Source organism: Clarias gariepinus, chromosome 7 (genome assembly GCF_024256425.1).
Source record: "Clarias gariepinus isolate MV-2021 ecotype Netherlands chromosome 7, CGAR_prim_01v2, whole genome shotgun sequence".
Lineage (NCBI taxonomy): Eukaryota > Metazoa > Chordata > Actinopteri > Siluriformes > Clariidae > Clarias > Clarias gariepinus.
Genome location: NC_071106.1, coordinates 16042283 through 16060327, shown reverse-complemented (window position 1 = coordinate 16060327; position 18045 = coordinate 16042283). Strand labels below are relative to the sequence as shown.

At 37.7% G+C, this 18045-nt stretch overlaps 3 protein-coding genes across 3 annotated transcripts; 2 read left to right on the top strand and 1 right to left on the bottom strand.

Moving 5' to 3' along the window:
• The first annotated feature begins 2370 nt into the window (after positions 1–2370).
• On the top strand, positions 2371–8099 carry pdf (peptide deformylase, mitochondrial). The gene is made up of 3 exons (XM_053501072.1): positions 2371–2417; positions 2516–3124; positions 7935–8099. The coding sequence occupies exons 2-3, from the start codon at positions 2548–2550 to the stop codon at positions 8090–8092; spliced, it is 735 nt and encodes a 244-aa protein (XP_053357047.1). The 5' UTR covers positions 2371–2417; positions 2516–2547; the 3' UTR covers positions 8093–8099.
• Positions 8100–8187: 88 nt separating this feature from the next.
• spata2l (spermatogenesis associated 2-like) lies at positions 8188–11361 on the bottom strand. The gene is made up of 3 exons (XM_053501071.1): positions 11218–11361; positions 10255–10591; positions 8188–10136 (listed from the first exon to the last, which is right to left on the bottom strand). The coding sequence occupies exons 2-3, from the start codon at positions 10588–10590 to the stop codon at positions 8688–8690; spliced, it is 1785 nt and encodes a 594-aa protein (XP_053357046.1). The 5' UTR covers position 10591; positions 11218–11361; the 3' UTR covers positions 8188–8687.
• A 2029-nt stretch (positions 11362–13390) lies between these two features.
• On the top strand, positions 13391–15956 carry si:dkey-238o13.4 (uncharacterized protein LOC560780 homolog). The gene is made up of 6 exons (XM_053499751.1): positions 13391–13537; positions 13971–14078; positions 14169–14308; positions 14587–14683; positions 14904–15028; positions 15157–15956. The coding sequence occupies exons 1-6, from the start codon at positions 13453–13455 to the stop codon at positions 15319–15321; spliced, it is 720 nt and encodes a 239-aa protein (XP_053355726.1). The 5' UTR covers positions 13391–13452; the 3' UTR covers positions 15322–15956.
• Positions 15957–18045: the final 2089 nt, after the last annotated feature.

Sequence of the window (18045 nt, the reverse complement as noted above, 5' to 3'; positions counted from 1 at the left end):
CTGTGTGAGGAAACCGAAGTACCTGGTGGAAACCCACCAAGCACAGGGAGAACCTCCACGCACGCAGACCCCGAGGTGGGAATTGAACCCGATCCCTGGCGGTGTAAGGATTTAGTGCAAACCCTAAGCCATCGTATATATCCAATACAAACTGTAAACTAGATTTAACTATATAGCACAGTTAACACACCAAGTAAACACAATGTGCTTCACAAAGACAAAGCAGTATAACCTAAAAAAAAAAAAATATATAAAAAAATATAAAAAATAAAGTGATCATATTAACATAGCAATGTTAAAGGAAAAGCAGAAGAAAATGGTGCTTGTGATAGTGTGGGGGTAGTTTGTACAAAGTAAAAGTGAAAGTATTGTGCAATGCTAACCCTGAGGGTTCATTTAAAGGCAGAAGAAAACAGAAAGGCTGACTATGTTTGGAATGGATGTTCTGTTCTCTGGAAATTGCTTTTAATTATGGGTAGCATACTAGCTAATGTTGCTCCTCTCGGTTTGGATCTAACTCTGTGCACTATTAGGTAATCTGTTCCCATAAATCTTAAATAAAAACTGTATTTGCTGCATATACAACCATACACAGTATGACATGCAGTGAAATGCTTATACAACTGTCTGTGACATAAAATGGAAAGATAGAATAGAATAGAAAGTTTTCACTACAATTGAGAATAACATTGAAATATGGGCATAATTTCCAATAAAAAATAAGTAAAAATTGGTGTCACCAAGTCATTGGTGGCTTAGTGGTAAGTTACACAGGAGAAAATGTGATTGTTAACTGAAGGTATAAAAATATAGAAGGGTAAAATATGTTAAGTGGGTATGACATCAGCATTTCTTTTTATCTTAACCCTAGGACTTTATATTCGTTAAGCATATCTGAGATGTCTTTTAAAATGTATCATCGGTACTAAATGAATTGTATAGCAGTAGCAGCAGCAGGCTAAAATTTATTCTGAAACTTACTGTAAGCCAATCTAAACATTTTTGTACCTAAAGGACATGGCCCCTGGTTTTGGTCTCAGTTAAAAAAAATTGCACAACAGAGAATTTGTAAAATTTGAAAGGTGGTTTCATGTGGGTTATTTATTTTTGTATGGTAACATACATCCTTCTGAAACAGGGAGTTGGAGTGGTGTTGTGTTAAAGTGCTCGACGTTAACACAACACCAACCGCGAACAGCTTCAGAGATATGCCTAAGCCCTAACAAACATAAAAAAGCTTAAAGTAGCTTAGGAAACAAAATAAATATGGGGACTAGCAAATAAATTACCAGGAGCCATTTATTTACTCTTACTATTGGAGAAGCTCTGACAACAGCATATAAAAACACAATCATATTCTTACTACAACTATGGAAGTGACATCTTGAGGAACTTCAAGATGTTAAAGCACTCCTTTGAAACGTGGTTGTACCATAATCATTACTTTGCACAAATTCCTCTTTCTATATGGTTGTTTTTATAAACATGGTAAAATTTGCTGTTAATTTTCCCCAATGTATTAATAAAAATTATGTGACTGATTTCTTTCAGCAGATTTAAAGCTTTATTAAAGGGAGTCTGTGCATCATCAATTATTTGCATTTATTTGGTAAATGTTAGTGTTTTTTAATAGTTCTATTTTCTATCTCTTATTTCATATGTTTTATATGGTTCTGATTTATTGTTTTTTGTTGTATGTTGTGTAATACTATCTGTATTGCATGTAATTTATTGTGTTGTCTGGAGCTTTATTGGTGACTGAAGTGGCCAGGAGAATCTTGAGAAAGCAATTTATGTTTTCAGTTTCATGAAGCAGTTTTCCATGATTAAATAAAAGCCATATAGAGATTTTTGTGACAACTTGTACATACAATATTATCATATTGCTGTCCATAGCACTAAGACATAGGTACAAAATAGGCACTAATACTGTACATACATATATGGGCGGTGTGTTAAGGGGTAGCTCTTTGTGTTAAGGATCCGAGTTGCTGATCAGAAGGTTGTGGTTCAAGCTCTAGCTCTAACAGTCTGACGCTGTTTGGCCCTTGAGTGAGGCCCCTTAACCCAGTCTATCTGTCACTGTATCCTGGACGTGCGAGGCCACAATGCTAACCACTAAACCACTGTGCTGCCTTTCTGGAATATGTGAAAAAGATTAAAAAAAAATCACTGTGCAGTAGTGTATATGTAACAAATAAGGGCTTAACTTCAAAACACTTTTGTAATGTGTGTATAGAGAACATTTTAGAATATACATCACTGTCGCTAAAATTATTATCTCATTATTTGGATTATTCAGGATTATAGATTTTCTAACCGTATTTCCTGCACTTTTATTTTGAAGGGGAAAGTAATGTTTATGTTTAACGGCCATGTTGGATCACAGTGTGGACGAATAAGTGAGGAGAGAAGAGGTAGGCTCTGAATTTGATTTTTGAAAGATAAAAAATAAATAAATAATATTCTTTACTCGTTCGAGTACTGTGTTTATGGGTGTTATACATTTCCCCAGGCAGACCGAGGAGCTGAGAAGCTGCGCTGATAATGAACAGACATACGAGGACATTTCTAGCTTGCATGCTAAAAGTCAGAAATGATTTGTCCTCCAGCAGCAGGACTTCCTGTCCGTGTCCTCAAAGATGCACTGTACCGATACGGGCTCAGTCCACCGGAGTGAAAACGCGCTCGTATCTGCAGTATGTTAAAAGGAAAATAATCGCACCCAAAGCTCCCCCGTACAGTCACGTGTGTCAGGTCGGAGACCCGGTGCTGCGTTGCAGAGCTGCAGATGTGGAGCCGGAAGCTGTACAGGGAGCGGAAGTGCAGCGCGTCATTAGCACCATGGTAACGGTGATGCGCAGGCTGAAGTGTGTGGGACTGAGCGCGCCGCAGCTCGGGGTTCCTCTGCGCATCGTCGCGTTGGAGTATTCCGAGAACATGCTACATGAGAACCCTCCGGCTGCCATCGAAGCCCGCGGTCTGGTCGCAGTGCCCCTGAAGGTCTTCATTAATCCTCAGCTCCGTGTGCTGAGTGGACACACTGTCACCTTCCAGGAGGCCTGTGAGAGCATCTCGGGCTTCTCGGCTTCCGTCCCACGTTACACCTCTGTCGAGGTTTCAGGTGACAAGTCTAATGTTCTGTTCACACCTCTTTACCCTGGTCAGAGTTTACACAGGCTAAGTGGGACACCAGTCCATTCCATGTCCGCATGCACACAGTCTGGCAGCAGAGTGGCTTAGGCTAATTAGTCTTTCCAAATAGCCTGTAGTGTGTGAATATGCGTGTGTTGACCAGAGGTCATAAAAAATGGTCACCATTGGCCTCTACAGTCCCTAGTTTGACCACAGAGGTTACTAGATTACTAGATTATGTCCAAGAGGGCAGTTTAATGTTTGTCTTCTTTATTAAAGACTGGAAACTCACTTCACCTCACAGACAGGTAGAACATTTACTCACTTTATTGATGCTTTCTTCTACTGCAACATTCACTCAGTTGTTTTCCATACCACTTCTCCTATGTAAAGAAATACATCTTTATGAGGTGATGAATTTACCATTTAAACCATATTAATGATCTCAATTTATCTAGTGTTATTGTATTGTTTTCTTTATTGTGTTTTAATCTTTGATTTGTTTATTGAATCCTTAAAACTGACTGGCAGGTTTATATATTCAGTTTAAATATTCTAAACAGTGGCTTGTTAGTTGTATTCATGTTTGTATTCATTATACAGTGGTGTGAAAAACTATTTGCCCCCTTCCTGATTTCTTATTCTTTTGCATGTTTGTCACACAAAATGTTTCTGATCATCAAACACATTTAACTATTAGTCAAAGGTAACACAAGTAAACACAAAATGCAGTTTTTAAATGATGGTTTTTATTATTTAGGGAGAAAAAAATCCAAACCTACATGGCCCTGTGTGAAAAAGTAATTGCCCCCTGAACCTAATAACTGATTGGGCCACCCTTAGCAGCAATAACTGCAATCAAGCGTTTGCGATAACTTGCAACGAGTCTTTTACAGCGCTCTGGAGGAATTTTGGCCCACTCATCTTTGCAGAATTGTTGTAATTCAGCTTTATTTGAGGGTTTTCTAGCATGAACCGCCTTTTTAAGGTCATGCCACAACATCTCAATAGGATTCAGGTCAGGACTTTGACTAGGCCACTCCAAAGTCTTCATTTTGTTTTTCTTCAGCCAATGTGGATTTGCTGGTGTGTTTTGGGTCATTGTCCTGCTGCAGCACCCAAGATCGCTTCAGCTTGAGTTGACGAACCGATGGCCGGACATTCTCCTTCAGGATTTTTTGGTAGACAGTAGAATTCATGGTTCCATCTATCACAGCAAGCCTTCCAGGTCCTGAAGCAGCAAAACAACCCCAGACCATCACACTACCACCACCATATTTTACTGTTGGTATGATGTTCTTTTTCTGAAATGCTGTGTTACTTTTACGCCAGATGTAACGGGACACGCACCTTCCAAAAAGTTAAACTTTTGTCTCGTCGGTCCACAAGGTATTTTCCCAAAAGTCTTGGCAATCATTGAGATGTTTTTTTAGCAAAATTGAGACGAGCTTTAATGTTCTTTCTGCTTAAAAGTGGTTTGCGCCTGGAAATCTCCCATGCAGGCCGTTTTTGCCCAGTCTCTTTCTTATGGTGGAGTCGTGAACACTGACCTTAATTGAGGCAAGTGAGCCTGCAGTTCTTTAGATGTTGTCCTGGGGTCTTTTGTGGCCTCTCGGATGAGTTGTCTCTGCGCTCTTGGGGTAATTTTGGTCAGCCGGCCACTCCTGGGAAGGTTCACCACTGTTCCATGTTTTTGCCATTTGTGGATAATGGCTCTCACTGTGGTTCGCTGGAGTCCCAAAGCTTTAGAAATGACTTTATAACCTTTACCAGACTGATAGATCTCAATTACTTTTGTTCTCATTTGTTCCTGAATTTCTTTGGATCTTGGCATGATGTCTAGCTTTTGAGGTGCTTTTGGTCTAGTTCTCTGTGTCAGGTAGCTCCTATTTAAGTGATTTCTCGATTGAAACAGGTGTGGCAGTAATCAGGCCTGGAGGTGACTACAGAAATTGAACTGAAAGTGTGATAAACCACAGTTAAGTTATTTTTTAAAAAGGGGGGCAATCACTTTTTCACACAGGGCCATGTAGATTTGGAGTTTTTTTTCTCGCGCAACAGATCTGGTTGACATTCCTGCTGTCAGCACGCTCCCTCAATGCTTGTAGCATTTTGCTGTGAGACAAAACTGCACATTCCAGGGTGGCCTTTTATTGTGGGCAGTATAAGGTACACCTGTGCACTACTCATGATGTCAGATCAGCATCTTGATGTGGCACACCTGTGAGGTGGGATGGATTATCTCAGCAAAGCAGAAGTGCTCACTATCACACATTTAGACTGATTTGTGAACAATGTTTGAGAGAAATGGTAATATTGTGTATCTGGAATGAATTTTAGATCTTTAAGTCCATCTCATGAAAAATCGGAGCAGAAACCAAAGGTGTTACGTTTATATTTTTGTTGTGTGTATATATATATATATTAGTGCTGTCAATCGATTAAAAAAAAGTAACTAATTAATCGCACAATTTTTTGCAATTAATCGCGATTAATCACAATTAAAAGACTGAAACTTTTTGGATATTTAAATGTAAATAATTAATGTAAACTCAAGACAATGAAACTATTTAAATTCAAATATGATTGTTTATTGGAATTTTTGTTTAACTTGTAACACAGATTTTCTCATGTAAACAACATACCTGCAATAAACCATCAATATTCTCCAAATTAACTGTTGGCTTGAAAGCCATATTTATTACAGAAATAAAAACACAGGTATGTGCCATTTGTGTCATTTGAATTTCAAAACAATCAATGCAATTTACATTGGCGAGGCCCTGTAGAGATTGTTTCGGCCCTGTAGAGATTGTTCTTATCCATACTTCTTTGCACGTTGAACACACGTCGGCCACAACAGGAAATAAAAAAAAACTGCAACCGCGTTAATTTTTTTTAATGCATTAAATATTTCAAATTAATCGCATGCGTTAACGCACTAATTTTGACAGCACTAATATATATATATATATATATATATATATATATATATACATACATACATACATTTTATATATATACAGTGGTGTTAAAAATAAAAGCAGTGTTGAAAAAAGTGAGTAAAGCTCCACACCCATATAATAACTTTTAATTTAAATCACACACAAATGCATTGGACACCCTGCACATTCTATTCTGAACCACAACATGAAGAAAAATGTGCTAAATGTATTATTAGTTTCATGTAAGTGAAAAAAAACAAATATTAGTCTGTTCAAAAATATAGCAGTGTCATCATTCATCTTTATAAAGTGATGAATTTATTATTTAAACAAAAATGCTTGAAGTTCTTTCTTGTGAATCTTTGAACTAATAGTTAGTTGTATAACCATGGTTTCTGAGAATCAACAATTGTACTACATGCCACAATTACTCTGCATTTCTTGGTTTTGCCTTAGAAACAGCATTTTTATTGTCAGCCCACAAGTTTTCTATTAAATTAGTGTCTGGGGATTGGGCTGGACACTCCATAACGTTAATTTTGTTGGTCTGGAACCAAGATGCTGCTCACTTACTGGTGTGTTTGGGGTTGTTGTCTTGTTGAAACACCCATTTTAAGGGCATTTCCTCTTTTCGGAATAAGGCAACATGACCTCTTTAAGTATCCTGATGTACTCAAATTGATCCATAATCCCTGAAATGTGATAAATAGGCCCAACACCATAGTACGGGAAGCATTCCCATATCATGATGCTTGTGCCTCAATGCTTCACTGTCTTCACAGTGTACTGTAGCTTGAATTTAGTGTTTGGGGGTTGCCTGACAAACTTTCTGCGGCCTCTAGACCCAAGAAGAACAATCTTGCTTTCATCAGTCCACAAAATATTGCACAATTTCTCTTTAGGCCAGTCAATGTGTTCTTTGGTGAACTGTAACCTCTTCAGCACGTCTTTTTTTCAACAATGGGACTTTGCGGGGGCTTCTTGCTGATAGATTGACTTCACATACAGTGGTTTAGACGTCTTCTAATAGTAACAGTATTCACAGGTAACGGAATAATTTACCTCTTTAATTTAACTCCACACTGCTATTTTTTTTCGAACAGACTAATATTTGTTTTTCTTTACTTACATTAAACTAATAATACATTTAGCACATTTTTCTTCATGTTGTGATTCAGAATAGAACGTGCAGGGTGTCCAATGCATTTATGTGATTTAAGCTTTACTCACTTTTTTCAACACACTGCTATTATTTTGAACACCACTCTGTGTATATATATTATATATATATATATATATATATATATATATATATATTATATATATATATATATATATATATATATATAGGTAAGAAAAGGATTTCGCTATTTTTTTCTTTATATTTCCTTTTCATTCTAGATCTTGAGCTATTTTTGTAAAGATTTAGAGATGGTCATCATATGCACAAACACTCTCTTGAACAATGGATTTTTTAAACAACACACACACAACTGACACGCCTTTCAATGATAAATGCAACATTACAGTACTTGCAGCTGCATATCCACATTGTGCTGCTTGAGTTGTTCTGATCTAGTTGCTACACAAATTTGTTCACTAGATGGCAGAACAATGAGGCCTTGAATGAAGCTTCATGAAACTAACCTTTTGGTGAAACTATTGGCTGGGAAGCCGCGACACCTAAATGAGGCTTCACCTCACCATCACTAATAGACTGGTGTCTCATCTATCTCATTTCATGGTCAATGCTTGTTAAGTGTTTAATAAAGATGAACAGATGAATTGTAACTGTACAACTACAGCACTAATCTAGCTAGCAACATAACCCTCTGATAATTTTTCTTTTTATAGGTCTGAATGAAAAAGCTGAGCCTGTCACCTGGCAAACGAGTGGCTGGCCAGCAAGGATATTACAGCACGAGATGGATCACCTCGATGGAATTCTTTATGTTGACCGCATGGACAGTAAAACGTTTATTAATGTTAACTGGGAGGAATACAATGAATAACTGCATAAAAAAAAATTACATACTTGTTATTGTTTGAATCTTTTTATTTTATTATTACATAACTAGATAACATTTAACTTTCTGATGTTATAAAAAGTGCAATTAAAGTTTTATAGAAATTTATAAGAAGAATCCAACAATATTAGACATTTACACCACCAGACAATTTAATCCATAACCACACAAAAGCCTGATTTAAGGTGTCAGCTAAGTTGAAAATTACTGATTGGATATTGGGGGGGATGCAACACTGTGAGGGGTGTGTGTGTGCTTCCTCAAGCTCAGGAGAGCAGTTAGAATACACAGAAAAAAAGGGTCATTAAGATGTATCTTAATTGAGGGAGCAAATGCACAGTTCAGTCTTGTATTAAACTTAAGCTTCAGAGCCGTTAAGAAGCATACCAGTAGTCTGATAATATTACCTTTTTTTTTCCAACAAATATACTACGAAGCAACACACTTTTTAAAATACCAATAAGTCAGTGTTTGTCTGTCTAGTAAATTCAGCTACTAAAATTTGGCCATAGTAACAGTGAAACTCTGATAAAGTGCTTTTAAAGCAGCTAGATAAATATAAAAGTGGTTAGTTATTCTTTTAAACAGGGGTGTTCACAAAAGGCATGCCGCATATGCAGTCCAGGGGGTCTTTAAACCAACAGTTTTTGCAAAGTTGTGCGCAGCAATACCTACATAGAATGTAGAGCCTAGAGTCTGAGCATGTGTAGCATGTGTACTTAAGATCCTGCACTTCATGTTTTCTTTGGCACTGATTATCGTCACAGGAAAAGGCATGAAAAACTCTGCAAGTTAGGCAGGCAAACTTTTTCTCTGCGGATGTACAGCACTGGTGAAAAGGCATTGGCTTGGTTTGAATTGCTTTGTTGCTGTCAAGCAGATATTCCACATTGTGTTCAGATATTTGGCAGCCGTTTGCTTCATTACAGAAGATACTGTGGGATTTGTTACATGTATGGCAGACTATATAGTCTGTATCTTTTGCCGTAATACATGTATGTGTGGTCACTTTGCTTTCAGCTGGCTGCACCTGTCCTGTTTTTTGCACATTATGATGTGCACAGAGACAACTTACAACTTCCTCACATTGTAGGTCATGGATATAATGACAATCATGACACACAGAGAAGAAATCGTTGCTGGGATTGTTTATACAGCTGTGTTGCTTTAGACCATCTTTTGCTGGTTTTTCCCAGTGTTGTGTCTGGTCCTGTCTGGACTGGAATACTGTAGGCATCATGGGCTGCTGTGCAAAAACAACCTCATGATCTTGCTCAATACAGCTCGTTAAACCTGGACAATTCACACTATGAATTTCTTGGCAGCGGAGGCATTGTTTAGGACACGGGTCATATGACAAACAGTTACACACATGGTGTCCTTCATTTGCTGCACTAAGCTGGGCATTACACATTGTTGTAAACTGTCTGTCATTTTCACATGTCTTTAGACCTGAATCGATCTTCTTTGGCACTGATTTGATTTGACAGGTCAGGGACGAGACAGCGATAGTCTGTGCCTTCTTTTCATTCCTCTCTTTGTTTGAGTGTAAAGTGTTACTGCGGGACACCTTATGTGGTGAAGGATCTTCACTGGGTGGAATATAAGGAAGGCTCGGTGGGGAAGCCATGTGACTTTGATCTGCCAGATACTTATCAGTGTACAGATCTAGATTCGGATCTAGCGCTGAGGGTGTATCACAGGGAGCAGGCTCCAGCATTCTTTTAGCGCTGTCCAGTGCTGTTTGAAAAGTGTAGCCACGCTTTCTTTCCTGAATGAGTTGGAGCATGCACGCCATGCTGCCATCCAAGGAAGCCACAGCAGTAAGTAGCAGCTGGCACTCTATACGAGCAGTGAAAAAGGCATATGCCAGCTGGAGAAGGACATGTGAAGGAACTGGTTTTGTGCTTAGTCTCAGCTCCTCCTCGTCGTTGCCTGCTGGCTGGTAACCAAGTAACGCGAACAGTTCTTGAGCTTGCTGTGCTGTCAGAGCAGGTTTGACACAGTGAGTGAACATACCTGAGAACATCTAAAAAGAAGAAAGTTGGATTCTCAGATTAGACTTTACATATCATAAAATAAATTGTAATATCAATCTTCTTTATCCCATTTCAAACATGTCCACAAATTCAACTAAATCGGCCTACCTTCACCACCTTGTACTCCTTCCGCCATGGGCATAAATAAAGATTTAGTGCTGCGAGCTCGAGAACCTCGAACGCCTTAACAAGGCTGTTAAGCCTGTGGAAGCTCAATGTGTGTTGTGATGCTTGGAGTGAGGCTTCGATCACAGACAGTGTGTCTAGCCCAAGCTGAGAGTAGACGTTCTGTGTACTGCATTCTGACAGAAGCGTCTCAACTTCCTTACACAGCTCTTCCTCTCGGCACACCAGATCCCACTCGCCTTGTTGAATTCGATGTTCCAGGTTGGCCTGATAAATTTCCAAGCAACCAATCCCAGTTTTTCTCATGCCAGCACTCATACTGAAAACAGAACAAAGAAAAAAAAAGACGTTTTAAACAAATACATATAAAAACGTATCAGCATCCTCTGGGCTGATTCTTTATATAGATAGTACAACCCCTTAAGAGAGATTTGACAAAACATATATTATTATAATAATAGACTCTGCGTTTCAGTAATCATAAATTTTCTATTTTTGAATTATAGATATTATATTATAGGTAATTTGAATTATCTATTTGTATTACTTTCTGTAACATTTAATAAAAAACTCAACTATGCAACTTTGCAATAAGCTAAATTACAGTTATATAAAATGATGTGACGTCATAAAAATGATAAGAGTAAGAAAATAAGAAGTTTAGCCAAGTGTCCTGTAAGTTAACGATATAAACTCAGGACCGTTTGCCGACAGACAAAGTGAAAACGAAAGCCGTTTTAAAATTTGGATTAGGTAATGAACTAAAAATAAAACAGTATTTGTAAACAACCTAGTTTGCCATATAAATGTTACGTTTCTAAATGTTATAGTAAAAACAGAGTCATTTTTCCGGTCAATACTTTCCTGTGAGTCGACTAAACAACTTTTCTAGACCAGACTAATACTATACTTTCACATTTCAACTCATAAAACGTATTAACAAACCTGATGTCGGTAACTTTCCTTCGGGTTTATGGATTCAAGCAAAGTTGTATTAAAACACAGAAAGTTTGACCGACAGCGCGTCTCACTCGGTAACCGAGTCTAAAGTGAAATCCGAAAAACAGATTCTACTAGACGCAACTTCCGCAAATGACGTCACACCGCAACTCGGAATTTCCCAACTTCTAAACTCTACAGTAGAGCGTTCATCCGAATTCTAAGGTCAAAAAGTCTGATTTTTTTTTTCAATTCTCACTCTCTGTAAGCCTAAATGAAAAAGTTGTTCGGTTAATGCTTAATTTAATGTTTTTTTTATTTATGTCATAATTCACTGTGGATCGCAATTTGATTAAAAAAGAAAAAACTCAGAAGGATTTATAAAACACAATAACACGACCTAAAACATAGGGCTAATTATTATACAACTTAATTAAACTTTGCAGTTATTTCTTGTTTTTATTATACGTTAACAGCGCCCCCGTGCTGAAGTGATGTCACAGAAATGAAACTCGGAGAGGAAAATTTTGTGTAGGAGTTACAAGTTTGAAGACCTCCTGTTACGTCAATCACAGGCAATCTGAACGATCACGGATTTACCCTTTAAACAGGGTCGCGGGGGGCAGAGTCTGTCCCAGGATGAGACTCAGGGCGCGAGACAGAGTACACATTGGACAGGGCGCCAATACATCGCAGGACACACACACACATACACTATGGGCAATTTAAGAATGCCAGTTAGCCTTATATGCTTGTCTTTAGACGGTGGGTGGAAACCAGTGTAAACCCACCAAGCATGGGGAGAACACGCAAACTCCATGCACACAGACCCCGAGGCAGGAATCGACTCAGAACTTGGATGTGCAAAGCGACAGTGCTAACAACTAAACCACCATGGTGCCCACGTACAGTTTATAAATGTATGGTTGCATAGATTAGTCTACTGCGAATTTAGTTATAATGGCATGAGACAGTGAAAATTAATAAAATGTTTATCACAAAAAATTAGTTAATTATGTGTATTACATGTAACCATCAAAATCAAAATTTTGTAACTAGCTCTGTGTTAAGGCATTGGACTACGGTTCCCAGGCTCAAATCCCACAACCACCAAGTTGTCCCTGTTGGGCCCTTAACCCAAAACTGCTCAGATGTATAATAAGATAAAAAAAAAAAGTAAGTTGCTTTGGATAAGGGTGTCTACCAAATGCCTATTTTTAATAATGAACATTTTCACAAAGCAGCATTATAGCATGTTGGATCATATCTAACAATTTTAGATATGATCATTTTTCGTTTTCTACATTTATAAAACAGACGTGGTTTAGTTTCAATTTCTAACTCACAGATTACACAGATTATACACAAGTAAGATGCATCCATGAAAGTTGCAAGGGTACAAGTGTACAAATAAATTACAGTAAAAAATCACTAGATGGCGCCAAAACACTGAAGAGTACTACATGTCTGCACCTCATGAACCTTCCCTTTCACTGTATATATCCAAGGTTTTGTCATACACCCTCAGCGCTAGATCCGAATCTAGATCTGTACACTGATAAGTATCTGGCAGATCAAAGTCACATGGCTTCCCCACCGAGCCTTCCTTATATTCCACCCAGTGAAGATCCTTCACCACATAAGGTGTCCCGCAGTAACACTTTACACTCAAACAAAGAGAGGAATGAAAAGAAGGCACAGACTATCGCTGTCTCGTCCCTGACCTGTCAAGGTCTTTCGCATCGATGTATATATCTTTTTAAATAATAAATGTGGAACTTATATACAAATTGACTTGTTTGATATATTGAGTGTGTGTAAATTCTGAGGTCTTACTTGTTTTAATTTTGCACATTTTAAAAATTATTTACGGCACCAATTTAATTAATATTAAGAATGAAAAGCACAAAAACATAAAGATTATTAATTGCTCATAATATACGGTCATACACCACTCACAAGACCTTATTTTGTATATGTTTAAGGTTACATGGTCATTGATGAACGGGCATGTTCTTTATTACCCTTTCCTAAGTGTATTGTACAGACCTGTATTAAAGACCATTAGGCGGGCAGTACCACCCCGCGGGGGCGTGGTTAGAGTGCCAGATGGGCGGGACATTTTACCCGCGATCTCTTTAAAACTCTGATCGTCGCCGCATGACCATTTACACATCGACACACCGCAAAGTTGATTGTTTAAGTATAGAGCAGGTGTGTGTGTGCGTGTGTGTGTTGGTGATGTCGAACGGGGAGCGCGTGGTTCTGGCGCTCGGTGGAGCGGGCACTGTGGGCTCCGGGCTGGTGAAGGCGCTTTTGGACAGAGGTAAGAACATGCAAGCACCTAAAACAGTGAGAGTCATTTCAGCAGAAATTTATAAATTGAGAGTTAATTCAGATCTGAGATTTTTTGCCATGTTGATGGTGGGGTATGAGCTACTAAAGAAGAACAATATAAAAAGGTTACTCATCTCACTCATGTAATAAATGTTTTATAAAACTAATATTTTATTTTTAATAATAATATTAGGAAGAAAAAGAAGAGTGCATGTCCACTTTTAAATAAAGAAGGACCTTTGCAGCTAAACAAAAGTTTTATTCCGAAGAGATGAGATCATTAACTTTCCAGAGATCTCAATGTGCAAACAGAAGTTACTTTGTTAATTGCCAATAAGTGTAACTGATCTAAAGCATTCTCTCCTGCTTTATCGAGTGTGAATGGTGCTATACAAATACAAACTCCTCTTGTAATCACAAAGGTTTTAAGGTTGCCGTGATCTCCAGAGACAAGACTAAACTAGACAAGCTCAGAAACTTTGTTTCACCCTCCACCAAAGGCAATCTCACAACTCTGGTAGGAAATGTTGGTAAGTATTTTATCTTACATGCCAGTGTGTCTCTGCAATTGGGGCATCTTTGGTCAGCGTGGGTGGGATTGTCTTGATGCTGGTCCACAGGTTCAGAGGAACAAGCTGAAGAGGTGAAGCAAACCCTTTTGAAGTCAGTGGGGAAGATTACAGATGTGGTGTCGTCGCTGGGCTTTAGCTGGTGGCAAGGGGGGCCGCCACACACTCAGCCTCTCAAAGAGCTCATCTGGGTGAGTATACAGTGAAAAAAAAGTCAGTGAGTTTTAATAACTGTCTGGGTACTAACCATCACTCCTGTAATATACTCCTTTACTCCTTTACACAATTATTTGTAAGCAAGTACTGAAGTTACTATTATTATTATTATTATTATTATTATTATTATTATTATTATTAACATTTTATACACAAAACACAACAGACTTTTCTTCACAACAGTACCAGCTTATAGTATTTCGGATAAGCAAAAAATCCTTGCCTGACCCTGGTTCTCCTCTCTGCTCATTAGGTTATGGAGACACTTCTGTTCAGCACATTTGTATCATGGAAAACTTTCTTCCCCCTTGTTAAAGATGATCCGAATTGCACATACACATTTATTACAGGTGGGTCACTTTAATATGCATGCCAAACAAGTATATATATATATATATATTTATTTATTTTATATTTTATAGCTAAGTAACAAATTTATGCCATAGAAGAATATGCACATTTACTTTACCTGTTTTACATTTTACAATATTCCTTTGGGGATAATAAAGTTCTTTGTCTATTTATATCTCGTGCATCCAATTATACTGAGGAAAATCTTCTCCTCTCCAGGGGGCGCTGGGGATCAGCTGCTGATGCCAGGCACAGGATTCTTGACGGTGGGCTCAGCCAGCACTCTGGCATTTTGTCAGATTTTGCGAGAAGAATACCCAGATATTCCCTGCAAATTTAATCAGGTCTGTCTTTCAGTCTTGTAAATACTATCATGACCACAAACTTGGGAATGTCTCATTTCTGTGCTACTCAAAACATTTCTATTCGAGAAAAAAAAAAAAAACGCTGTGTAATTTTTTTCTTCTCGTAGGTGAAGATCAACACAGGAGTTGGTACTCCAGACCACATGGGCCCTGGGTACCTAAATCACGTGGAGTTAGGTGAGGCCGTGACTACACTGGTGGAAAAGAAGAATAAATCTCACACTATCTACAACATAAACTGCCCTGCCGACCTAAAAACTGTCATCCTGTAATGATAAGTGGGATCAGCAGGCTCCATCTATATCTGAGCAATGCCATAAACAGAAATGCAGCATGTTGGTTTTAGTTAGCATCCATTTATCATAGTCTTTTTTTACTTCACATGTCAATAAATACCCAAAGCTTCATCCTCAATGCTTTTCCATAGTGTGTAGGTAGGACTAACACAATGCACAGTAGAACCGCACAGTTTCAAAAAACACACTTTGTTTAAAAAAATAGCAATGTGACTCAGGAAGCATAGAGCCAGACTACTTAGTAATGTGACAATGAAAGAGAAGAAATATCTTGGACTGTGCTCCAGCTTTATAGTTAAATCCGTGCTTCAGGTTGATGGAAGCTTGTTAAGACTGGAGGAGGGATCTGATCTCCCTGGCGTGACTTCCTGCCCTGCTCACAAATATCCTTCAGTCTACATCTGTTCTGCTTGTGTGGTTCTAGTTATCCTGTGTTACATTGCCTGAAAATAAACTAAGATGTGAGACTAGAATGTTAAAGTGGCCCAAAAAAGAAGGCCTCATAGAAGTTAGATGTTTGTTTGTTTGTTTGCTTACTGTCATAGTGTAATTTACACATTTGCTTGAATATGTATTTGTCATTCCAATAAAAATAATTTTAACTCATAAAAGTGGCTAATGGCTGATAAAACATGACCAGATCCTTGATCCAATTTTACCATTTCTGCTAACCTGTATCCCATTCTGTATCCAAATCGTTAGACAAAAGAATACAAAATGATGTACGTGGCATTCCAAGGCAGGTTTTGTGTTGATAGAAAAGAAAATGTCTGAAACACATTAGCAGAAGAATGTGTGAGGACTCCCGCAGCAGTTTGTCTGTAGCTGTTCATCTCCATATCAACCCTTTGTTTATCATCAATACAGAGAACAGTCCAGAGAGAGATAGGAAAAAGTGCCTGAATTCTGCAAACCCACACATGTTTGATCTTGAAGAGGGTGAGTCACCTGTGCCTGATGAGGGTATGAGGGTGTGACGTTTACTTCTCTCATCTGGATATCGTTAAAAATTAGATTTTTGATCTTCTCAAAAGGGATAGGAAATCAAATATTGGAACAGATTTGAAAACTAAACATTATCCCAAAAAACACAATGCTCGACCTTTCATGAGACAATGTGGTTTTCGTGCCAGAAAAACACATGGCTGCTTTTTAGTTTCTGAAAATAAACATCAGATTAAAATATATATATGCAACATCTTATTGTGCTATATTCAAACCATATCACATTTGATTTGTTATAATGGATTATTTAATTATTGGATCCACTAAAAATAATTTTGAAGATGTGGTGTGACTTGACTGTTTGCATACTTGAGTAGTGTGTCTCATTTTATTAGAGGTCAACAAGGGGCAGTGAGTCAAGTCACGCTATGTACTGCACATTTGATCAAAGCATGATTTACAGAAATTGGTTGTATTTCAAATTTGCAGATGTTTCATTTGCAAACAAGATAAACTATTAATTCTGCTTGGAGAAGGACACAAAGTGCAAGGCATAAACAAGATCTGATAGAAACTACTGTACAACTTATGTATTGCAAAGTTACATGTTAAAAGAAAAAGTCCACCATAAAACATTTAAATATGCTTATTAGTTGTAGCGCAGTATTTTTTTAGTACTATATTATCATTTTTCTTGAAAGAAGGGAAGACAGGAGGATATTGTGTTAACTAGTGCAGTTATAACGGTATGTGTTTAAAAGGAGAAATATTTTTAACAATCTTAAATGATCATGACCAGGTTTATTTACTGTTTGCAGAAATTTTCCAAATGCTGACAATGACAAGTCCAAAATAAAAGAATTGAAAACACAAAATCCCAGAAATATAAAAAACATCTGTGATGAGTTACAGCAGAGCAGTGGCTTGGCTTGGCTGTGAAGATGAAAGACATGAATGTTTTGGTGTTATTGGTATGAATTTTATATCCTGACGTGTTTGCCATGAGAAGTGCTGCACAATTGGCAATGTGGACCTGTGCAAATATTTTATCACAAAAGGCTGCAATTTATTGCAGGTAACATTTAAATGTGATTATTTTTTAAATATGATAATTAATATAGACAAACATCTGTTTAATGAGATCATTTGTCCAATTATTTGCTGTTAGCTTATATAAATATGTTTAAGCACAAAACTATACATTGAATAGCTATATAGTGGTTTAAATTGCAATCATGCTGTGTCACAATAATTGCTGTGATATTCTTTTATCAAATCATGCAGCTCTAAGGCTGAGTATACAGAAGAAAAGATGAAAGAGTTGGACAGACAAAGCTTAAACCACTGCTGCATTATTATCTTTAAGTAGAGATGAAGCAAGGTGTAGTAATGCTTTCAGTGATGCTTTCTTCAGTTCTTCAAGTTTGTGTGTACAGCTTTAAAGGTTATGTAGTTCGTGTTCAAGTGCTTTAGGCAGAAGAAATGGACTGGGAAACTTGGGAAACTTATCAACTGTATAAACATAAAACTGTTAATATGCAAAATGACCACATCATTTTACTGCCTGCCTGCATGTATCACATTCATATTAGCACCATGTTTAGTTAATAACCTGTCTCCAGCTTTGGGGGAAAAAAAGTTCCTGATTTGTAATTGACATTGTGATGATGTTCAGCAGTACACAACTTGTAATTACAATATTTCTGACATAAATCCTACAGCACCACTCACAGTTGGTGGTCGCATGACATTGTG